The sequence below is a fragment of the Lepidochelys kempii genome, chromosome 5 (genome assembly GCF_965140265.1).
Source record: "Lepidochelys kempii isolate rLepKem1 chromosome 5, rLepKem1.hap2, whole genome shotgun sequence".
NCBI lineage: Eukaryota > Metazoa > Chordata > Testudines > Cheloniidae > Lepidochelys > Lepidochelys kempii.
In genome coordinates, this window is record NC_133260.1 from 136,220,827 (window position 1) to 136,245,702 (window position 24,876).

General features: G+C 45.7%; 1 protein-coding gene across 8 annotated transcripts in view; it reads right to left on the reverse strand.

Moving 5' to 3' along the window:
• TDRD7 (tudor domain containing 7) overlaps positions 1-24,876 on the reverse strand; it is a 105,814-nt gene that overhangs the window by 79,817 nt on the left and 1,121 nt on the right. For 4 of the 8 annotated variants that reach the window (XM_073346061.1, XM_073346058.1, XM_073346057.1 and 1 more), the window contains 3 exons: positions 14,280-14,492; positions 12,409-12,550; positions 2,302-2,509 (listed from right to left, as the gene is read on the reverse strand). In XM_073346061.1, the coding sequence (XP_073202162.1) occupies positions 2,302-2,509; positions 12,409-12,550; positions 14,280-14,486 (557 nt within the window). In that variant the 5' untranslated portion in view covers positions 14,487-14,492. Of the gene's footprint in view, positions 1-2,301; positions 2,510-11,434; positions 11,484-12,408; positions 12,551-14,279; positions 14,493-15,835; positions 18,435-24,030; positions 24,121-24,876 lie in introns of those variants that run through there. The other 4 variants (XM_073346059.1, XM_073346060.1, XM_073346063.1 and 1 more) reach the window with 4 other exon arrangements.

A 24,876-nucleotide genomic window follows, 5' to 3' on the forward strand; every position in this document is an offset into this window, starting at 1 on the left:
TGGAGCTGGACTTTTCATAGGAGAGAGGAGGGGGTCTCCACCCACAAGAGAAAGTCTATTTAAACCCATGGGAGACCCCTCCATTTTATCTTTAGCTCGCTAAAGAGAGAGCCTCTCCACCATCCAGGATACCTGAAAGAAACTGGAACAAAGGACAGTAACTACAGGGTGATTGCTGGACCCAGACTAGAAGGAGACTAGTCTGTAAAAGGAAGCTTACTTGAATTCCTCTAAGGGTGAGGTTTTTATCTGTATTCAGTTTTCTTACTGTATTAGACATAGACTTGCATGTTCTATTTTATTTTGTTTGGTAAATCCTACTTTCTTAGGATTTAATAAAGTCACTTTTTACTTATAATTAATCCAGAGTATGTATTAATACCTGGGCGGCTATCATAACCATAGGGGTAGCCTAAAATTCCTCCTTACCTGTAAGGGGTTAAGAAGCTCAAGTAACCTGGTTGGCACCTGACCAAAGGAACCAATAGGGACCAAAGATACTTCTGGGGTGGGAGAGGCTTTGTGTTGAGTTCCCCCCCCGCCCCGGATGGTTCGCTCTTGGGACTAAGAGGGACCGGACATCAATCCATGTTCTCCAAATCTTTCTGAACAAGTCTCTCATATTTCAAACTTGTAAGCAACCGCCAGGCAAGGCGTATTAGTTTACCTTTGTTGTCTCAACTTGTGAATTTTCCCCTTTGCTAGAGGGAGGTTTAAGCCTACAGCTGTTAGGGGATGTGGTTCAGACCTGGGTCTGGGTTTGCAGCAGGCTAGCGGGTCTGGCTCAAACCAGGAAGGGCACTGAAGTCCCAAGCAGGGAGGGAAGGGAAAGCAGGGGCAGAAGTAGTCTTGGCACATAAGTTGGTAGTGCCAAGGAGGTTTCTGTGATCCAACCCATCACATCCACAAATGAAGTTACCAACATTACTTGTCTTCATCTTAGTACTACATTTTCATGTTTGTCCCTAAGATGTCAAAATACAATCAAGCAATCTACTCTTTACTCTTGTGTGTATTAAAAAAAGCCACCTTCAGTAAGCATAATCATTTGAAGTCTAAATGCTTTCACAGCAGCATGCATAGATTAAAGCATAGCTACAGCTCAGGTCAGAAAAGAGACATCTGGCAGAGGGAAGAGGATCACAAGACCACTGGCTCACTAAGTAACCTTGGGCAAGTCACAGACATTGTGCGTCCGTTTCCCCACTATACAATGGGGGTAAATAATACCCCCCCCTCCCATTTTTGCAGAGCATTGTGAGATCTACATGTGAAATCGCTAAATATTACTCTTAAAACAAATCTGCATCCTGTATATAATCCTGGAAATAGCGGCTTACTTTTTGACAATAAAACTTTATTCTTCATAGTACTTCAAGGCCAAAGTGAGCAGGAGTCCTTTCTGGCTCACACATCAACAAAATTGTTAACTATGTTCCCATTGCAGAATCTTTTACATCCAATTATGCTTAATCAGAACAACTGTCAAGCCAGGTTCTCATTCCAGACTCTCTTTGCAAGGCTGGAAGGTAGCAAGATGGAATCCTCTCTTGTAAACAGAGGAAAGTTTTAACTGCAAGTTATTGAGATCTTAAAGAACTGCATGTCATTTTCTTTTTACAGTCACTTTCAGTCTCTCACCAGCACTGAATGGAGATTTCTGCTCTATGCAATGCCCCTTTATGAGACTGAAAGCAGTCACCACATTGAACTCAAGCATGTGTTCTACCTGTAAAAGATATTTAAATTATACCCATGGATTTCCCGGCAACAGCATTACAAATGCCATTCAGAACTGAAACAGGTTGTTTCTGATATTTACTTTTTTGCTTGTGGTAGGTGATTGAAAGTCTTCATAAGTATTTTTTTTTAACTAACATTTTTTGAATAATCTTTTCAGGAATTGAGTTGTGCCCAAGATTTTGCCGTATCCTTTCATAAATTTAAAAGTGTCTGGGGGATATTATTTGGCAATTTCAAGCAACACGCCCTCAAGCGATAATTCATCTCTGTAACACAAAACATGGTATATTAAGATAGTGGCATAGTGACACAGAGGAGACGAAAGGCAAAGTGCTTTCATTACCCCACATACCAGAAGAGTATTCTGGTATAATCCCACTTCTTGATAAGAATTGTTGCATTTACACTTTTTATTTTTTAATAAAAATAAGTTTCGTAAATGTGGACAATTCAGACAATTCAGCTGTTCCCTGAAGGTCCACAATTCAGGACTTTCAGCTTATCAAAATTGTTTTTTTGTCCAGCACATTTTATAACTATTACACTATAAACACTGACCTGTTAATCATTGTGACATGTCTCTGCATTAGAACCTCTTTGGATAGTCCACTTCCAGGTCCCGGGGGCAAAGCATATTGAACAGTTTCTATGCTGGGTTTCACAATTCCGTAAGAACTTCCTTTGCTTTTTGGCCAGGGGGGTGTAGGCCTTCTGCCTTCTAGTGCAGCCCTTAATCCTGGCTGTCTCAAAGTTGCTTTTGGCTTTCCTATAACATGGGCAGATATATAAAAACCAGAAAAGACTATTATAATCTCAATTTGAAAGGTTCCTTCACCCAAGCATATACTTTAACAATAGTAAAAATATATCCCTAGAGAAATTAAGCTTTTGATGCTTATTTTTTAATAAACCTTTTAAATCTCATACCTAAAATGTTCATTCCTAGGCATAGTCTTTGAGCAATCAATATCCAGCCAAAACACCATAACTGATATTCCTCATCCAACAGCAGAGCAAGATTAATTAGGTAGGTTTATAGGGCAATAAATGGTGTGCAGTCTCTGGGTGAAAAGACAAGCCAATTCCAGGCTAAAATTTTTGTGAAAAAGTTCTCAAATGTGAGCTACTGTATATCATTACAGCCAGCACAGCTGAGCATTAATAGCAGCAGGTTTTAGCAAACCATTCTCTCAGATGATATATAACTACTAGCTTCACGAAAATGGTCTTGAAACTTTGTGTCCTTGTTAAAAAGGGTTCTCTCCTCTAAAAAACCATTTAACAACATTACATGCTACCCAGATAGCATGTAATTTTTGCTGAATGAAAGTTCTCATTTAACTCTATTTTGAGGCCATGTCAGCTTTTGGGGGGTAACATTCCCAAGACATTTCAAAGTGTCATTCTACTTCAAAACAGTCTAACTGCTGGAACATGTATGGGAGAAATTTAACATTAATTCCAGCATCAGTTAAGATATATAGTAACTTACAATACAAGTTAGAATCTCAAGAAAGTATATACCTTAAATTGATGTGCTTCAAGCCATTTGTACATTGTATGGGAGCAAAAAAGCTCAAACTACAACTTTTTTTTTTAATACATTATAGTAAAACCAAAGACCTTTATATAGTTAAGGCTTTGTGCACCAATTTCAATAACTGGAAGAAAACTTTTAAAGCTGAAATGTATTTAGACTTTAGCGTTGCTAGCTGAAGTGCTACAAAGTCAATTATACTGATAAGCTACTATTTTGCTAGCAGTAGAGCCAAAGAATGTTTAAGCTGGCTCGCTGCACTGTATTTTGAAGTTATATCTTCATATTTATTTTTATTAAATTGCTGCCATCAACAAAATTTAGGTATAGTCAAATAACTATTCAAAATCCAATTACTGCGTTATCTCTCAGATCTCTCATCTCAATGAGCAGTTATACATACATCAAGTGCCACTAGTGTACAGGTCATGAAAACTTTGAATTCCTGTACAGCATGAACCTGTCTGCAATCTGATGTATGCAGCTGGAGAAAAGCAAATACTAGACTCACAAGCACAATTGTTGGTTGCTATCATAGATTTAATCTGCCTCACTTTTATCAAATGAATCATTAGCAGATGTCTCCCTGCTACCTACCATCTTTATCCCACTCACAAACACTTTTGGGAAAGGTAAATACTAGTAACCACTGAGATAGTAAAAGGTTAAAGGTTAATTTGGTTCAGCTGACAGATACCGGTACACAAATAAATTCATTTATTTAAGCTATTGGATTTTACCAGAAAGATCATTTAATATCACAACAACACTTCCTTCCTGTAAAATGGCTTCTGTGTATTTCCATGTCACGAATTAAGAACTAAAGCATTTTCCCTGCTGGCAAAAGAACAACAAAAAATTTTCCATCTGGAGCACCTCTAATCACTGGCACTCCTGCATCAATTTAAACATTTCTCCTCCCTTCTACAAGCTCCAGGGACAAAGTAAGTGAACTAATTTAGGTTGTCTCCTACACTGGTAAAAAGTATCAAAACAATATATTACAGGTAGAAGACAATCATTTAATACTCCCTTTGGAAAGGCTGGAATTCACAAGTGTAAGCCTACCCAGAAAAAAATAAGGAAGCTACTGAATAATTCTGTGCAGAGCCCTGCAATGTAGCTCACGAAAGCTTATGCTCAAATAAATTGGTTAGTCTCTAAGGTGCCACAAGTACTCCTTTTCTTTTTGCGAACAAACAGTAAGACAGTCTCAGTGAATAAGCACACATCCAGCTTGAAGCAGCAGGTGTGTATAGACAATCACCAGAGCCTTGAAAAGTTTCTCAAACTACAGTTCCCTATTTAAAAGGCTTATGAAGAGAGAGACAGAGAAGTCAGCTCAGCCAAGCAGTAGACTCCGCCAATCAAACCAAGGATCTTGAGTCCACCTATTCGGGGACCAGTCACTTTTGCAAGGAGATCTCCTCATGCCTGAAGATCCTCCCAGCCCCCATTAATAAGTCTGATGTATACTCTCCTGATCTTTGCAGATCTAGATGATGCTCACAAAAGCATCTTATCCCTTTTCATTTAAAAAGCTGACCAATTAATAAAGATACCCCAGAAGGAGGAAGAAAAAAAAACAACAACAAGGGAATCGCTGAGGATACTGGGCTGTGCTCCAAACTCACTGCACGGTCCGGTCAGTGGTAGAGAGAAACTGCAGAGTTGGGGCCACCCCCGCCTTTGTACCTTCGGAACCCTGCATGGTGGTGGGGGGGAGCGAGGAAGGAACGTGTGGCCCAACGGACGCGGCTCTAGAATGTTCTGATCTCGCCAGGCCGGGGAATGCCTATCCCGGAAGCAGGTGCGTGCTGAGGCCACCTCAAAGAACATCATTTATCTGGCAATTCTGCTTCTCTAGATCTATCATCTCACAGGAGTGACAGCTCCTTGGCATAAGGCTGGCAGAACTCCCCCAACTCTTAAGATGTTTTGCACACACAAGGCCCCTAATAGCTGTTGCTTGACACCTTCTGAACATCCCGGTCAGTTTCTTCAATTGACTAGAAGGAAAGCTCCAAAAATAAACAAACTCCTCAAGTTCATCAATGCTAGACCGAAAGTTGTGCTTCAGATACAAGAAAAACCTCAAAAAAGGTAGCCCCCAAACGGCTGGAATATGCACAGGCAAGAGAGCATTCTACAAGGTGGTAGCTTCAGAGAAGCAGTGTTACAAGGCAAACAATTTTCCTGTCTCTAAAGACACCCCTATAAAGGATTTGCACTCTTGGAGAATACAAAGCATGAGGGATGTCCCAAGAGAAAAGTGAAAAAAAGCTGCTATCCTTTTCTTGGCACCTAAACTCAGACTTCAAGGTCAGAGGGGACTACCTTGATCATCTAGCCTGAATTCTTGCACATTACAGGCCACTCTACCTCACCCACCCACTCCTGTAACAGACCCCTGACCTCTGGCTAAGTTACTGAAGTCCTCCAGTCATGATTTAAAGACTTCAAGTTCCCGGGAATCCACCATTTACTCTAGTTCAAATCAGCAAGTGACCTGAACCCCATGCTGCAGATGCAGCCAAAAAACCCAAGGGTCTCTGTCAATCTGACCTGGAGGTAAATCCCTTCCTGTCCCCATATCAGTTAGATCATTTAGAGCTTGCACATTATCAGTGAGACCCACTAGCCAGACATCTGGGAAAGAATTCACTGTAGTAACTCAGACCCCTCTGAGACACCCTGGCACCCCTTTATTCACCTCTGTCAGATAATTAGGGTATGTTTTGCACAAAGTACGCTTTATGAGGTAACATTCTAAAAGTCTTGACCTGCTAGATATTAATATCTCATTGGATCGTATGTGCTATCATCGTATGTGAAGTTATGAAGTTTGGCTACGTATGTGTTACTGAAACACGTTGTGAGGTTGAACACACCCACAAGCAGCCTTTCAGATACAACAGTAAAAAGGCCAAACAATGTTAATCGCTTATTGAGGAAATGCACACATGCACAAGGATTACCCCAGGAACTGTGTACAATAGAAACCTCTCAGAGATAGCACTGCACAATGGGAACAGTTTGACCCAGGTCACAGCAAAAGAGCTTTCCAGCAAGTGGGAAGAAAATATGAAAGAGGGAAATGACATCATGATGGGACCTCAATCTCTCTACAACAACACACCTGGAAACACCTAAGGAACAAAGACTAGACTGGGGGAAGTGATGGTCCCAGGCTAAAGGGACTTCTAGCCTGTGTATGAAAACCTGGGAAACCCAAGCTGCAAAGCAAAGGCAGCTTGTACCTTAAGAATCTGCCAACCTATTTATCACTCAGAGTGAGAATTTGCTAATCCATATCTAATCTAGTATATTAAACAGAGTTTGCTTTTTGTTTATTTACTAGGTAATCAGCTTTGATCTGTTTGCTATCACTTAAAATCTATCTTTTTGTAGTTAATAAACTTATTTTATGTTTTAATCCAAACCAGTGTGCGTTTGACTCACAGCTTAGGAAAATCTCAGCTTGGTCACTACAAGTGTGCATGGTCCCCTTTACACTGAGGGAAGAGGCAGACTGGGTAGTAAACCCACATACTCATCAGATTTGACCGGGGAAGGACGGTACTGCTTTGGGATCCTAGGCTGGTGGTTAGAGAGCCTGCATGTAACTGAAGCTGGGTGTGTCCCTACCTCCATGAATGCTGGTGAAAGTGTAAGCTTGGAGGGCTTTGCAGCTTGTCACAGCAGCACAGTGTGAGAGGGAGCCCAGGCTGGTGGGTCAGAGGGCTCAGTGGTATCCCAGTTCCAGGTGGCACCCCTGCGGGGAACCCATCACACCCTCTCCATATAGTATCCCATCTCCAGCCTTTGGAAATATTTGCTACAAAGAGTAGCAGATGAGCCACGTGCCATTGTAGGTACTCCCATCATACCATCCCCTCCACAAACATCTCAAGCTGAGTCTTGAAACTAGTCAGGTTTTTTGCTCTCACTGCTCCCCCTGGGCAACTGTTCCAGAACTTCATTTCTCTGATGGTTAGAAAGCCAATAAGCCAATCTCATGCTGAATTTGCAGGTTTCGGTGGAATGCTTCAAATTAAGTTCTTGTTTCTTCACTGCTTGGTGTGGCATCTGCAAGCACATCTGGCACCTCTAGATGCTGTGGTCTCCTCTGAATCACACGAGGCACCAAATGTGGTTTTCAAGTCTTCAGTGATGTTCTACCTCGTGGACAAGATTTGAAGCTGCTGAGCAGACTTCCTTTCTCCTAAAATGTCATACCCAAAATAAAAAGAAAATGGGTACCACGTGTGCTGTAGGAGTCACCAGACCAATATACACAGAACTAGTGCTGAGCTTAGCAACACTGAAGTGCCTACCAAACTTTGTCCCTGATGGAGGGGTTTAAAAAAAAACCCCCCAAGAGAGAAGACGACGACAAAGACAGGCCTGAGAACTGAAGCTGTATAAAATCGCTAGAGGAAAAAGCCTCATATGTCAACAGCCATAATGGAACTGACTGGAAGGTAGGATATAGCAATAAGGAGATAAAGAGCTGAAGCAATGGCCAGACAAAGAGCAGTCTCTAGCTAGCTGCTTGTCATGACTGTGGTCAAGAAACAGCTAACAGTAACAATGAGACACTGTTTCTACTTGGTCAGGTGAAGGCTAGTAGGGAGCCTGATTCATAGTCTAACTTTTTACTGCCATTGTGAAGGACCAAAAACCTTTAGAGGTAGGAAAGTTTTGACAGTAAGAAGCAAGAATCCTGCAGAGATGATATCTTCAGAGAATCTCATGTTACAAACTAACATGATTCTCATTTTTTGTCTGTCTTGCAGCTTCCGTTCCTTCCTATTGATCTGCTTCTTTGTCGACCTGTTTTTGCTTAATAGAATTAAACTAGCAAAAATCATGTTCATTTTACTATTTGTGATGATTTTGAGGTAGGAGTATTTGGGAAGAATAATAGGCAGGGTAAAGTTTTCTACATTAATGTTACACTGAGGCTGGACAAAATAAGCTTGAGTTACTACCTTAGTCTACTCCCATAAAAATGTACAACAGTCCCTGAAAGAGAGATGAGGATTCTTATGGTAATTCTCAACTGAAGTGCAGTTTATTCCTAGCAATTCTATGATGTTCACTGTAGTGTTAGTACCTCATGCATTTATTAAATTAAGCCTCAAAACTTTTGAGCTAAAAATGGAGTACCCACCTTTTTACAGATGGGAAACAGAGGCAAACAGAGGCAGACAGGAACTACATGACTTCGCAAAGGTCATATACAAAGTCTACGGTAGATGGAACTCAATCTTCTCCCAGTTCTCTACCTTAACCACAGGTTGATTCCTTGCTCCCTATTGTTCTACTCTGGAAAGTGTGTTCTCCATGGCTAAAACTTTCAAAAGTGGGTGCCTAAAGGAGGATTTAAGAGTCTAAGTGTTTAAAATTTCTGATTTTTCAGAAATGCCAAGTACCCAAGCAGTTTCCACTGAAGTGATCATGGGAGCTGCTGAGTGTTCAGCAGTTCAAAAACAAAAAATATCAAGCTCCTTGTTAAGGAGCCTAATTTTTGGAATTTTTTTTTTTTTTTTTTTAAGTCTCAGCCCACCTGCATTCTGTCATATCTGCCATTTTGTCCTAAAGTTTTTACTTTTTAAAAAATTCCTGGTAGAACTGCTGCTGGAAGACAGAAATTCTATACTTTTTTCTTGCAAAGCTTGTTTCTAAATTCCAATTGGTTATATCTGTGAAAATCCACAAGGCAATGAGGTTGGCCAGATGCCTAATTTGGCCTACCAAGCTTTTTTACTGGTGATATCTGAGACAAGAAACCAGAGTGACTTCTGATTCAGTGTTAGCCTGTGGGGCTGGCATTTGGGAGGGGTGGGAAGAAAAATTTTTTTTACTTGTAAGTCACCAGTTTTAATATGAAAATAATTGAGACAAACATGAAACAGCACTGTACTTAAAAGGGATAATGCAATTACCGGGTCTGTCAGAAGCAAGTCTGAATATTTTTTAGTGAAAGTCTCTTTAAGGATTACTATAAGAAAAAATAACCCAGGTGCTATAGATTCTTCTAATTTGAAAGTTCTCTGAAGCAGCCTGGTCTCAATCAATGCACAAGGTGTGAGCTCAGTGAAATAGGGCTCCTCCTTGTGCCATTACCTCACTGAAAATGTAATTTGCGCAAAAGAGCTTGAATGAGGCAGGCCTCCCAAGGGGGGCAAAAAAACCTAAATGTGTTTATATAATTAAGGACTATTATAAATTTATTCATCCAAGGGAAGAGTTAACTTTCACAGACCATGTTAGCTCCGGTATTTTTGACTACTTCACTTTGGATAGTGTTCTTCTAATAGGTTTCTAATTAAAAAAAAAAATCTGAGCCACAGCACATAGAAAATGATCCTTTCCTCCAATGGGTTATATTGGAGTTCTGATGTGAATTTATAGTTGTGTAATTATTTATGGACTTGCTTTATTGTGACCACTTCAGATGGTTTTATCATTAGTTTTTGGAGGGGGGAGGATTAAATCAAATATGGTTAATTGTATTATCTTAATGCATTAAGATCATTTATACATTAGACAATATAAGATACACAAGGTAGTCTCAGGAGACAGCGCTGAACGTTGACAACCAGGGAATCATAGAATCATAGAATATCAGGGTTGGAAGGGACCCCAGAAGGTCATCTAGTCCAACCCCCTGCTCAAAGCAGGACCAATTCCCAGTTAAATCATCCCAGCCAGGGCTTTGTCAAGCCTCACCTTAAAAACCTCTAAGGAAGGAGATTCTACCACCTCCCTAGGTAACGCATTCCAGTGTTTCACCACCCTCTTAGTGAAAAAGTTTTTCCTAATATCCAATCTAAACCTTCCCCACTGCAACTTGAGACCATTACTCCTCGTTCTGTCATCTGCTACCATTGAGAACAGTCTAGAGCCATCCTCTTTGGAACCCCCTTTCAGGTAGTTGAAAGCAGCTATCAAATCCCCCCTCATTCTTCTCTTCTGCAGGCTAAACAATCCCAGCTCCCTCAGCCTCTCCTCATAACTCATGTGTTCCAGTCCCCTAATCATTTTTATTGCCCTTCGCTGGACTCTCTCCAATTTCTCCACATCCTTCTTGTAGTGTGGGGCCCAAAACTGGACACAGTACTCCAGATGAGGCCTCACCAATGTCAAATAGAGGGGAATGATCACGTCCCTCGATCTGCTGGCTATGCCCCTACTTATACATCCCAAAATGCCATTGGCCTTCTTGGCAACAAGGGCACACTGCTGACTCATATCCAGCTTCTCGTCCACTGTCACCCCTAGGTCCTTTTCCGCAGAACTGCTGCCTAGCCATTTGGTCCCTAGTCTGTAGCGGTGCATTGGATTCTTCCATCCTAAGTGCAGGACCCTGCACTTATCCTTATTGAACCTCATCAGATTTCTTTTGGCCCAATCCTCCAATTTGTCTAGGTCTTTCTGTATCCTATCCCTCCCCTCCAGCGTATCTACCACTCCTCCCAGTTTAGTATCATCTGCAAATTTGCTGAGAGTGCAATCCACACCGTCCTCCAGATCATTTATGAAGATATTGAACAAAACCGGCCCCAGGACTGACCCCTGGGGCACTCCACTTGATACCGGCTGCCAACTAGACATGGAGCCATTGATCACTACCCGTTGAGCCCGACAATCTAGCCAGCTTTCTACCCACCTTGTAGTGCATTCATCCAGCCCATACTTCCTTAACTTGCTGACAAGAATTCAGAAGCCTGCACCACCACTTCATTTCTTAGGAGTTCAGAAAATACCAGAATCTAATCTGGTATAACGCACTCCAGCACCCATATTATTACCCTTTTCTACCAAGCAGGCTGGTCTGCCACAAAAATGGCAGCCCTCTGAAGAAAATCACCACATTCCAGGAATGAATGTGGCAGTTAAGTAGGGAGGTTTTTTGTTTTTAATAAAAAACAGGGTAAGAGTTTTTTACATCAAATTTCATTCCAGAATATTTTAAAGCATCCTAACAAACCTTGTAAAAACTTTGTGCTACTTGTAGGTGGATCAACTGGTTTGAATGCTACTACATAAGCAATAGAGCTCCATTTTGACACTTTAGCAAAACATGACCAGAGGGCTACTACTTTACTGTACTAATTTGTTTTACAGTTTAAGTTTAGTATGAACCTTTGATTCCCGGCTCTTGCAGGGCGTGCCACCACCAGTTTCTTGTCTGCCTGCTGGGCAGCCCTTTGATCTGCCACTGGAAGAAGAAAGGAAGTGAGAGCTCTGTCCAGTTTACCCTTCACCTATCTTACAGCTTGAGGCACCAGGGAAGATGAGAGGGGCTTGTTTGACAGCCTGTTTCCTCTCCCTTCCCAGCTGGGAATCAAAGAATCACTCTTATAGAGGGAACACCCCAGTTACAGCTCTGCAGCACAGAGATCAGAGGCAATCTGTGTCCAGAAACAATGAGAATAGCTGCTGCTCTCCTCAAGGGTGGGGCTTACTCCTGTGTCCAGGAAGAGACCTTAAATAATTCTTCTCACCCCTGACTCCAATATCTTTTAATAACTAGTGGACCCACACAGGCTAAAACTGACCTGATTCTAAAGTCTAACAAAAAGGGTATGTCTACACTGCAATTAAAAACCTGTGACCAGCTGACTGAGGCACACAGGGTTCAGACTGTGGGGCTGTTTCATTGCAGCATAGACTTATGGGCTGCAGCCCCAGTTCTGGAACACTCCCATCTCACAGGGTCCTAGAGCCCGGGCTCCAGCCTGAATCCAGAAATCTACACTGTAATGAAACAGCCCGGCAGCCAGAGTCAGCTGGCATGGGCCAGCTGCAGGTTTTTAATGGCCTTTTAGACATACCCACAGACAGCTACCCTTCAAGCCTGTGCTCCAGTAACATCGCTGCACATTTGTAAGCAAGAGCACTGTTTACCTACTAACTTTCTCATGTGTGTTTCTTCGAAGTACTGTCAAGCACAAATATATATTTCAGCACTGTTTTCTTCTAGTGTGAACTGATCAACAGCATACACAATTCATTGTAATCAGAAGGTTTATAAGGGAAAGGCTCTGCCACAAGAGACTTCAGTTTTAATTAACAGTATTTGTCATGAAGCTGTCTTCCAGCTTATGAATTCTTACCAACTAATGTGAATGGAGCAGTGTTCTTTAATCTCATCTGGCAGTTCACCTGTCGTCCCATTTTTCTTTTTGAACTTCTCTGGCAAGCTACCAGTTGAGCAATTCGCACAGTCTCAGCGGAAGCAACAGCATGGCAAGTGATCTGCTCACAGGGGGAGAAAATGGACATACGGAAATAATCAGGTCCAAACTTCTCTGTACTCCATGAAAGAAGTTACACAATATCTTATATTTACTGAAATGCTATTATCTTTAAAATTGTAGAAGTTCAATATTTATAGAAAGACTACAGTGAGCTGTTCATACTTTTGATGCCTAAGATATTTACTAGATCTTACACCCTCCCAGGAACTGCCTCTCCTTCCATGACCTGACTTTGGAACTCTGATAAACCAGCAACCCACTGCTGCGAGACCCCACGCTCAGGTTGCTGCAGACAGGATGTAGAGCCTTTCCCGTACAGGATCCTACATTATAGAATATCCTCCCACAGGAGACTGGGATAAATCCAACTAAATGTTGCCAAGTTTAAGACATGCAGCAAAGTTCTCTTTGCAAACAAAAACTAATGACTAGAACATGGAAAAGTACTGATGTCCTCCATGCAGACACATTATCCAACTAGTCTGTAAAACATCTACCCCCAATTCAGGGATTTGAAAAATAAATAAGTAGAAACAAAAACTACCATCAAGACAGAAATTGCTGTACATGGTCTTTTAGAAGTGTGTGTGTCTCCCTCTCCCACTCTCAGAGACACACTCACACAGAGTTTGAGAAATAATGAGACACAGACTTATTCAATGAATGAGGCTAATGTCTTCCAACTGGGGCTGTCATTTCAGTAATACTTACTTTACAAGGCCCAGTTTACCATTGATATAGTTCAGGGTAGCTGCACCTGTATTTCCCCTTCTGTGGTTCACCAAGAGCACCTACCCTTGGCTTATGGATCCTCAGCTGTCACTTCTCCTGGGCAGAGACCCATCTCTCTCCCAGTCTTGACGGGGGCTTTTCCAGGCTGCACAGTTCCCTCCCTACACTGGGATATCCGCAGCAAGCCAGACTGCCTAAACAGGCGAGTAGTTGCACTTGGCCTCCTCTCCGAAGGCTTATGAATGGTGTAACTGCCAGCAGTTACCACATAGCTCTTTCTAAGCTAGCACATTGATTCTTAAGGTGAAAACATTCCGAAGGAAACATTAAAAACAATCTGTGTTTCTATATGCATGCTAAAAGGTTACCTGAGGTCACTCATCAAGTCTTATGGAGCCCGTAGGTCAAAGTCCTTCCAGAAAGGATTGACCCCTCCCCCCGGACAGAAGGTCCGACTGTCCATTTGATGGATCAGAAAGAAAGTCCTCTCTTTATCTGCTGGTCTCTTGAAAAATCCAGTCAGAACCAGTATATGTGAACTTCTCCAGGTGGTGGCACCCCATTGAAAGTGTTACAGCCTAAGTGAATTTGACTAATTATATCCCACTGTTCTTAGTTTCTGGACAACTGTGGTCTTCCTCCCCCATACAGTCCCTGACCCACAATACCCAAGCTGAATAAAGTAAGATATTCTAAAGATATTGCAGGAAATTGCCATATTTGTCACAACCACCATATTATCTAAACGCACTCAGAACAAGACTAAGCCATATGGTAAAAGATTATGACACTGGTGCTCCCACTGTTGCTGCACTCGTCGGAAACACTGTTGCTAGACCAAGAGCGCGAGATCTCCCTAAAATCTTCAGCACAAAGCTAGAGACCCGCAAGCCTTACAATGAATTCCCAAGCCAGTTTAACAAGCAATCTGAGAAAAGCCACCAACTGTATAATTTGTTACAATTCCCATGACATTGTTATGAAGCTTGTCTTACCTCACCCATTTTATTAATTTCTATTCTGACAACTCCTGGAACAGTCTTCAGGTATTCTTCCAGCGTAGAGTGTCCTAGCTGTTTGAAAGGGATCCAATCCCCAGTCAACGATTTGTACTCCCCCTGCAGTCGTGGCAAGGGTATTCCATTTTTACTGGACTGGAGAACAGCTCGAAGCATCTTTGCAACTAAGTCAGATTCCGGCATCTTTATCTGTAACCAAAAATAAGCATTTACATAACGAACATTTCACAGATTCTTGCTCTCCTTGCCCACCGATTCACATACAGTATCTCGTATGCTAACATAAGTGGGAAGGGAAGAAGATGACCAATGATGAAAACCCTGACTTTTGAGGCTAAAACATCTATAAAATGACTAAATAGAAGCAAAACCAAATACTGTCATGTCGTGGCTTCCACATAACAGACTGGTGAAAGAACAGCAATGCAGAATAACCAAAGCAACAAAATAGATACGTTTAGATTATAGAACAAGAATGTATGAACACCACTGGTGGATCAACTCAGGCCATAAGCTGAGTTATGGAGGTCATTCCAACAAATACCAATAAAACTTTACATCATCATGGCTTTTATTTATGCCATACACTTTGGAAAAATTATATTTTTGGAGGACAAAATGTTTTAAAGCATATTGTAATATTTTGTATGATTCCCAGACAAAATTATGTTATAATTGAGTTATGTTTGAAAATAGAGATCAGTAATTTAAGGTAAAATACATTACAGGGTTGAAATAATCCAAAACCAAGCACTTATAAACAAAGGAAATTCAGAATTAATGGTAAACATAAAAAAAAATCAGACATGTTAGGATATGGAAAAGCACAGTTAGGGCACCCAGGGCAGCCTTATCTCCATTCTGTATTGACCCCATACAATAACCATAGAATTATGATTAAGGCATTATAGTGTTTGTGACCCCAATTTGGATTAATCTAATGTCTCTTTAAAAATAAGTCTATTTCCCCCTCCCCCCCAGTGTCACTACAGTGCAGGGTTAGGTGTAGAAAGGCACAGTTACGGCTGTTCCAGTGCCCTATCAGTCATCAACATAAGTCTGGCCCATCCATGTGATTTGAAGCTGCTGAGCAGCCTTGTGTTGATTAGGAAGGCAACATACAACGCCAATACTCAGAACATACACCAAAGATAAAAAGGGGGCACCCAGGTAGTGCTTCTCTTCATCTCTGACACAGGTGGTGAGACAGTCTCTGCAAACACAAGCATCCAAACAGTTCAGATACTAATGCCAGGCTGCGAATGCTGATAGGCAGCAGAGTACAGTGCAACACAAGCGTTGATCCACTGAGAACACCAATACTAAGGCAGGGCCCTGAAGGGCTGCCAAAATAACTCACTCTTCAACAGGTGAATAGCTAAAAGATGCTGAAGTACCAAGAACATTGGAATGGAAGCAGACACCAAAGCACAAGCCACAGATATAAACAGATGCAGCTGAGCATCAAACAAGCCGCATCTCAAGAAAGGTATGCTAAATGGTATGGCCATAACTGAAAGGAAGAGACTTACTAAAAAAGGATCCCCAAAGGCTTTGAAGCAATTGAGAGAAAAAAGAGCCGGATCAATGACTGGCAGAACCACAGCTCCTGAAGATCTTCTTTGCTGTACATAGTCAAAAGGAAGCTTCTGACCAGTTTCTTATGGCAGCAATTAAGCTGAGTGTCATGAGACCACCACCAGTGGATCAACCTCCATCCTGTTCCCACAACTGTTGGGGGCCAAAACTCTTTACAACTTGTGCAGCTCTGCCAATCTCAAGCTAAGAATCTGATCCCAGGAGTGAAAATCCTAGCTGAGGACATCTTTAAAGAAGCAATATTACAGGGCAAGTTGTGATGTACTCAATTGCCAACAGCTGTTATAAAAAAAATATAGCTAGCTAGTTTTGCCATACAAGCTCATGTTTCTATGTTAAACCCCAACCTGCAAGTACATAACACTACTCAATATATCACCTCATATTGCACCTCAAATTTAATGGGCTAAATGGACACACCCCTATTATGCTAATTTTTAATCCTGCTCCTAGTGATAAAACAGTCTCTCTCAGGGATTGTCTACAATACTGCATGAGGTCCATCTAAAATACACAACTTCAGCTACATGAACAGCATAGCTGAAGTTGATGGACTTAGCTCTACTTACCACAGCATCTTCACTGCAGTAAGACGACAGCTGACACTCTCCCATAGACTCCGCTTGAGCTTCTCGTTCTAGTGGAGTACCAGAGTCGATGGGAAAGTGCTCAGTGGTCAATTTATCACATCTATACTAGACGTGATAAATTGATCTCCGCCGACCCAATGGATAGTGTAGACAAGACCTCAGAAAGAATCTCATAGGGCAACATTGTGCTCCAGAACAACTGATTAGGATATACATTTAACAGCTTAATAATGGAAAGCTCACAAACATGATGTGGGCAATACAGCCAATTATCAGTTCATAACTATTGTCCAACCCATTCTCTTTCCAAACTTGTTGGTGAACATATTCGTCAGAAAACTATTTGCCATGTTTCAAAGTACTGGGGGAAAAGAACTGAAAACTCTCTCCCCCACCATCCCAAAAAAAGAAGAAAAGTATTTATCCTCACAGAACCCAAGCCAGCTGAACGGATTCTCCACAAAAAAACCCCCAAAAAACCAATACCACTTCTAGGGAGAGACTAATAATTAGTAAGTTTCAGATCAAAAAGTGTCTCTTATAAAGACGAACATGTGGAACCAGAGATAAATGGAAACTTCTGAAGCTAACCATCCTAGATTTTCCCCCATAAACCAGCATTTTATGTCCTGATGTTTTTGAAAACACTCAGATTTAAGGTTTTCGCTCCCCAGCTGTTTCCCACTCTGTTCATACACAGTTGAATAAAGCTCCACATTCCCAGCATGCAGCACTGTAAGTAAAATGTGTATCTCATGCACTGAGGTGTCCAGCTACAAGAGATACCATCAAACTTGATGAAACAGGCAGATTGGTGAAAGGTTGTTCATCCCCTCAAAAGAAGCTTGCTACCCACACAAGATCTAGGAAATTCAAAAGGTGCGTAAGCATCTGTAGAAGCCTGGCTTTGCTTGTCAGGCTTTAGACTAGGAGTATAAGGGTCTGTCTACACTACAATTAAAACCCTGTGGCTGGTCCGTGTCAGCTGATTCAAGCTCCAGGGGCTCAGGCGAAGGGGCTGTTTAACAGAGATGTAGATGTTTGGAGGGGGAGTCCCAGAGCTTGGGCTCCAGCCAGAGTGTCTACAGTGCAGTTAAACAAGCCCTTAGCCTGAACTCCATGAGCCCAAGTCAGCTGACAAGCTAGCCACGTAACCGTACACGGAGAGCCTGTTCTCCCCTTTCCATACTACGATAGGCCCATCTTTACACTGCCCGTGCTGAAGACAAAAGGGAAACTTAGACCCACCATGTTTGGGGAGCTCCAATTTCAGGAGCCCTGAGATGTTTATATGAAGACCAAACTTATCAAGCACTTCACCTGCCTGGGCTGCATTTCATGAGTTTCCCCTCAGAGTACTTGTAGTCGAAGTGGTCTGTCAGACTCAGAATCTGATTAGGGCTCATCCAGTTCACAAACAAAATGACTGAACATACAAAAAATAAATTACAGCTGAGATTGCTAACTGCAGCTCAGGAGAAGATCATTAAATACATCCATACTAAAACAGATAATTGGTTATATAAATCAAAACTTGTGATTACCACAATTTGACATAGTCCTTAACACTCAGCTCACACAGCCAATCAAACAGAAGAGTTCAGTATTTTACGACTAGGGCTCTGTGTTTGTCACGGAAGTCATGGATTCTGTAACTTCCCACGACCTCCGTGACTCCTTCAGTGGCCAGTGAGGCTGACCCCAGGGCCAGCTGCTCAGGTGGTCCCATGGACAGCCACACTGGCCACTGCTGGAGCAGCTCTACAGCCAGTGGCAGGCCCTGGGGCCAGCTGCACCGACTGCCACTCAGACAAGCCCTCAGCAGCTGGTCCCGGGACTGTCTGAGCAGCAGTCCCTGGGGTGGCCCCTGGCAGCTGGTGCCACTGGCCCCCTCACACACACCCTAGCAGCAGCTCCTAGGCTCGCTCCAAACAGCGGCCCCGGCCCCAGCCCCAGCCTCTCCTCCCCCGCCCCAAAGATTTAGTCAGGGGATTTATAATATAAGTCATGGACAGGTCACAGACAGTGAATTTTTGTTTATTGCCTGTGACCCACCTATGACTTTTACTAAAAATACCCCTGACTAAATCATAGCCTTATTTATGACCCAATCACATTTCCACTGAAGTCAAGGGTAGTAAGATTTTCAATGGAAAGGTACCAGGCCTTAAACCAGGGGAGGGTAAACTATGGCCCACGGCTGTATCCAGCCTGTAAGGACTTTTAATCCGGCACACAGGATTGCCAGCCCTGTGGCACAGCGGGGCTAAGGTAGGCTCCCTGCCATGGCCTGCTCCACGACCCTGCGGCCCTGGAGGGCGGGGGTTTTGTGTGCTGCTCTCGGCCCCCAGGCACTGCTCCCTGAAGCTCCCACTGGCCTGGGAATGGGGAACCGTGGCCAATGGGAGCTTTGGGGGTGGTACCCACAGGCACAGGCAGCACCTCCTTACCCCCAGGAGCCACTTTCGGACATGCTGGCAACTTCCAGGAGCAATGCTGGGCCGGGGCAGGCAGCGAGCCTGCCTTAGCCCTGCGGCGCCCCACTGCCAGACAGGGCAGAGCCCAAACCCTGAAGCCCTCCTGCACCCCACACCCCAACCTGAGCCCCCTAACCCTCTGCCTTACCCCAACCCCGAGTCCCCTCCTGCATCCCACACCCCTCCTACACCCCAACCCTTTGCCTTGAGCCCCCTCCTGCACCCCAAACCCCCTGCCCCAACCCTACATTCATGGCCCTGCATACAATTTCCCTACAGGCCAAAAAGTTTGCCCACCCCTGATTTAAAGACTACAAGTCTAGATAACAGCGTGTATATATTCATTTATGTTATTACATCTGATGATTTATGATACAGGTAGCTCATTTTACTGTAACATGCATTTTTATGCTGTGCTATGACGTAAGAATTTCCTTTTGTACAACAGCTGTATTTAGAAAGCTATTTGTTTAATTAGGGTACATGGAATTGTTTTGCTCAGAATTAAGGCACTACTATCAAAATGTGCTTATGTACTACTGTAATGGTGCTAGAGAAACCTGGAGATGTGATCACTACTGTGGGCAAATTGGAGAGGAGGTAGAACCAGTGTCCTAACCCTCACTTCCCCAGACAAAACTAACTCATAGAGCTGCATGGAAGGACCCCAGGGAGAGGTACAGGGTACGGGCTTACACTTTTTTTTTATTTTGTGCATTGAAAGCTAAACTTTTGTATGAAAAAAAGCAGGTATTAAAGACATATGAAGTTTTGGGAGAAGGCTAAGGGATGAACAGATACTTTTCTTTTAGACTTTTCAGCTATGATTGATTTGTTACACAGGCAGCATTAAGATTGTTTGGATGTTCCTTACTGAGAATTTTTCTGCTTAATTATGTATGCGCAGGAACTGGTTGTCAAGGTAAGTCAGAATTGTTTATGGATCTTCACTTTGTAAGTTCTAAACTTTTAAAAGTATGGCATTTGTCTTAAGGACAAGTTTAATGATGCTCTTGAATTGCATTCAGCGGCCTTAACTGGAATTTGATGAAGTTATGCTATTTCATGTCTGTGGTTCTGTTTTTATAAAGCATTAAATAGGTAATCAACAAAAGGGGTAGGGGAAGAGAAAAAACAGGATTTTGGGGGAAAGGTTGGGATCTTGCTATTTTTCCCCCCAGCTCCACAGTTGATCAAAGAAAGATGGAAAAACTGTGAATTAGTTACTTTTCTCCTGTTTTTAGTTCATATTCCAACAGACTAAACTTCCAAATTTCAACCAGCTCTATCACTTATTTTGAATGATATTAAAAATGTAGTTAAAATGGAAGTAGAAGCCAACAGAACTCTATATAAATTATTTCATATATGGCATTTGTTATCTGCTGTTTCATCCAGTAAATCCAGATGGCAAATGTTACAACACAAGTAGAAAATTACTACAAGTGTTAACTTAGGGGGGGCAGGGGGGGGAGGAGAAGACAACACAGCCAACCACATTAATAAAGTTTGAATTTAGCCTTATTTTAGATTATTCCAAAATAACTTCAGGAATTTGCTAGAGGAATAAATAAGACTCACAAAAAAGTATTTTATAGCCCTGTCATCCAAGAAATTATGTAACTCAGATTTGCTTGACATTCTCATACAATTCATTCTGTACTTGATAACAGCTGAAATTTTGGGAGGATACCATAATATTCACACATAAGTGTGTGTTCATTTGTGCACATTCTAAGAATGGAGCCACAATGGCACCTCAAAAAAATTTAATACATGCCATCATTTTTTAGTTCCTGCTCATGCCACTCAAGCATTTTTCCAAAATCATTGTACCATTTAAAACAGATTTATTAATTATACTTTTATAGTTGACCTGTCTGCACTTCTACTAAGAGTAGTTACTGGTGTCATTGAAGCCAAGAACACAGTAGAATTGAAAAAAAAATTAGACATATATGGATTAGAATGCCTCTAACTGCTGCTTAGGAAGCATAAGCTGCTGCAACAGGTAAAAGATGCAAAGGATCTTTTTAGGGAGGCCTCAGTCTTTCCATCAAGGGAGTTCTTCAAGACTTAATCTTCATAAATCTATCTTCTGGTTATCCTGGAGATAGCAACATACACTCTTGAATTCTCTATGATCACCTCAGAGTCTAATGATCAGCAGAGATGGAGCCTCCATATGGACCTACTTGGGGTTATTTTGGCCAATCACTGTCAATCATTTCTTGCATGTGAGGATGTCCTGGCCTCACGTGAGATGTGCTATGAGATTGACTCTAGGGAGTCCTAGGTAACAGTGGGCTCTCTTCTTGCACTTTCAGAATCTGTGCTGTTCTGGAGTTGAACATTATCAGGGCTTCCCTTTAGAATATGAGGCAGGGTTAAAAAGAAGGGAAGAGAGAAGTGGCTGTTAGAAAGTAGGAGCATTTCTAAAACTTTCACAGGAGCTTCTATTTTCACATATCTTAACTAGTTAGAGCAGGGGTGGGTAAACTTTTTGGCCCGAGGGCCACATCTGGGTGGGAAAATTGTATGCAGGGCCATGAATGTAGGGCTTGGGCAGGGGGTTGGGGTGCGGGAGGGAATGCAGGGTATAGGAGGGGGTGCAGTGTGCAGGAAGGGACTCAGGGCAAGGGGTTGGGGTGCAGGGTCTGACCCAGCGCCGCTTACCTTGAGCGGCTCCAGAGGAGGTCAGTGGCATGCAGCAGGGCTAAGGCAGACTCCCTGCCTGTCCTTGTCCCGCTCCAGGAAGTGGATCCTGGAGGTGGGGTGGGGCAGTTGGCTCTGCAGCATGCTGTCCTTGCCAGTGAGTACCACCCCCAAAGCTCCCATTGGCTGCAGTTCCCCATTCCTGGAAAATGGGAGCTGCGGGGGGGGGGGGGGGGGCAGTGCTTTCAGGCAAGGGCAGCGCACAGAGCCCCCCGGGGCCGCAGTGCTGGCCGCTTCCAGGAGCGGCGCTAGGCCAGGGTAGAGAGGGATCCTGTCTTAGCCATGCTGTGCTATGGGGCTGGCAATCTTGCGGGCCGGACTGAAAGCCCTGATTGGCTGGATCCAGCTCATAGCCCACAGTTTGCCCTCCCAGGAGTTAGAGACTAATATAAAAGCTGAAGTGCCATCCCAGTCCCCAACCAACAACCCAAGAAAAATAGCCTTAAGGATCCCTGCATCCTCCTCCCCTGCAGTTATTTGAGAGGCTGGGTAGGGGGAAGAGAGAACAGAGTTCTTGCCCTGAGCAGTACCTCAACATCTTTTTAGTAGCCTCCCCCTGGTAAAAAGGGATAGCTCGGTGGTTTGAGCATTGGCCTGCTAAACCCAGGGTAGTGAGTTCAATCCTTGAGGGGGCCATTTAGGGATCTGGGGCAAAAATTGGGGCTTGGCCCTGCTTTGAGCAGGGGGTTGGACTAGATGACCTCCTGAGGTCCCTTCCAACCCTGATATTCTATGATTTTTTTCTATGAAATACCTGGGAAGTTAAACCAGGTTCTTCTGAATTATGGGCTTCAAGATCTTTTACAGTGCCTAACTCAGCTCCATTAGATACAAAGCAGGGGCCTATATTAGTCTTTGGGGGGTTTTTTTGGGGTGGAGGGGGGAAGAGAGAATAAAATCTCAGCTTGACCACTGAAGTTCATTCACACTTTTTTTTTTTAAAATACACACCATCTATGTGGTTATTCCCCAGACATTACTTGACCAACATCCCAAGGATTCCACAGCATTAAGTTCTTCAAGTTAAAGAAATAATGAGTTTAAACTATTAGATATGCCTTTGCCAGAAAAGGGTCTTACGATTTTACTATTCAGCCCACATGATCGCTTTCCGAAATGATACAAAAGGGAAATATAATCGTAGGAAGAGAGTTAACGTTTCCAGTTGCTACGAAGATCTAGGCTCATCTCGACCTGAGAGCCATTTAGCCTGCTGGGTCATTAAGCCCACGGGCAGGCTCTGGGTGACCTGGTGCTTCAAGGGGGGACACGCCTGGGGGGACGGGCGATTCCGCTCGCGGGGTTTTCTGGTGCCACCCAGGCAGGCAGGGAGGGGTGTGCACATGACACCCCCGGGGGAGGAGGAGGACAGCGAGCTGGAGCAGAGCTGAAGCGATGTCACACTGGTTTAGAGACCGGGGAAGCACGCCCCCCTGCCCCAACAGCAGCGACCCAGCCCCCCCCCCCCCCGGTACTGCCCCAACCCAGCCCCCAGACAGACCCAGGGGTCCCCACAGCCCCCCCTGCCCCAACAGCAGTGACCCAGCACCCCTGTACTGCCCCAACCCAGCCGCCAGACAGACCCGGGGTCCCCGTGCCCCCCCGTCCGTACTGCCCCGACCCAGCCCCATCCCCCGCCCCCAGACAGACCCAGGGGACCCCACAGCCCCCCCTGCCCCGACAGCAGTGACCCAGCACCCCCGTACTGCCCCAACCCAGCCGCCAGACAGACCCGGGGTCCCCGTGCCCCCCCGCCCGTACTGCCCCGACCCAGCCCCATCCCCCGCCCCCAGACAGACCCAGGGGACCCCACAGCCCCCCCTGCCCCGACAGCAGTGACCCAGCTCCCCCGTACTGCCCCAACCCAGCCCCCAGACAGACCCAGGGGTACCCGTGCCCCCCCCGCCCGTACTGCCCCGACCCATCCCCATCCCCCACACCCAGACAGACCCAGGGGTCCCCACAGCCCCCCCCGCCCCGACAGCAGCGACCCCGCCCCGCCCCCCGGTACTGCCCCGACCCCGCCCCGGACAGACCCGGGGGTCTCCACAGCCCCCCCCGCCCCGACAGCAGGGACCCCGCCCCCCGGTACTGCCCCAACCCAGCCCCCGGACAGACCCGGGGGTCCCCACAGCCCCCCTCGCGCGTACTGCCCCGACCCCGCCCCCGGACAGACCCGGGGGTCCCCGTGCCCCCCCCTGCCCTGACAGCAGCGACCCCGCCCCCCGGTACTGCCCCGACCCCGCCCCGGACAGACCCGGGGGTCCCCGCCGGAGGGGCGCCGCCGGGGCCAGGGGAGCCGGCCGGCCGGCGAGGCCACGCACAGGCACCGCGCCCGAGACTCACCCCCGGCCCGCCGCGGGGCTCGCCGCTCCTCGCGCCTCAGGGCGGCGCCGGGTCCCCGGCCTCTTAACGCCGCCCGCGACCCCGCCCGGCGGCCCGCCGCGCGCATGCGCCGCCTGGCCCAGCCCCGCAGCCTGCGGCCCGGGCGCTGCCCCCACGTGACTGGGCCCAGCCCGTGCGGCGGCCCCCGGCGCCCGTCCCCTGTGCGCGTGCGCGCCCGCGCGGGCCGGCCCCGCCCCCCGGGCACCTGCAGCGCCCCCGTCACCGCCCGCCGGCCCCGCCCCCCGTCGCGGGCCCGCCGCTGGGCCGGGAGCGGCGGTTGGAGGCGCCCGGCGGGGCTCCGGGTCCCCAGCCCGCGAGCGGGGGACGCCGCCCGAAGCCCGGGTGCCCTCGAGCCCGGGGCGGGGCCCATCGATCCGCGGGGGGGTCCGCGGGGGGCCCGGGGGGTCTACGGGGGGCCCGGGGTAACCGGGGCGGGGCCCATCGGTCCGCGGGGGGTCCGCGGGGGCCCGGGGGGGTCTACGGGGGGCCCGGGGTATCCGCGCCGGGGCGGGGCCCATCGGTCCGCGGGGGGTCTACGGGGGCCCGGGGGGGTCTACGGGGGGCCCGGGGTAACCGGGGCGGGGCCCATCGGTCCGCGGGGGCCCGGGGGGGTCTACGGGGGGCCCGGGGTATCCGCGCCGGGGCGGGGCCCATCGGTCCGCGGGGGGCCCGGGGGGGTCTGCGGGGGGCCCGGGGGGGTCTACGGGGGGCCCGGGGTAACCGGGGCGGGGCCCATCGGTCCGCGGGGGTCTACGGGGGGGTCAGCGGGGGGCCCGGGGGATCCGCGCCGGGGCGGGGCCCATGGGT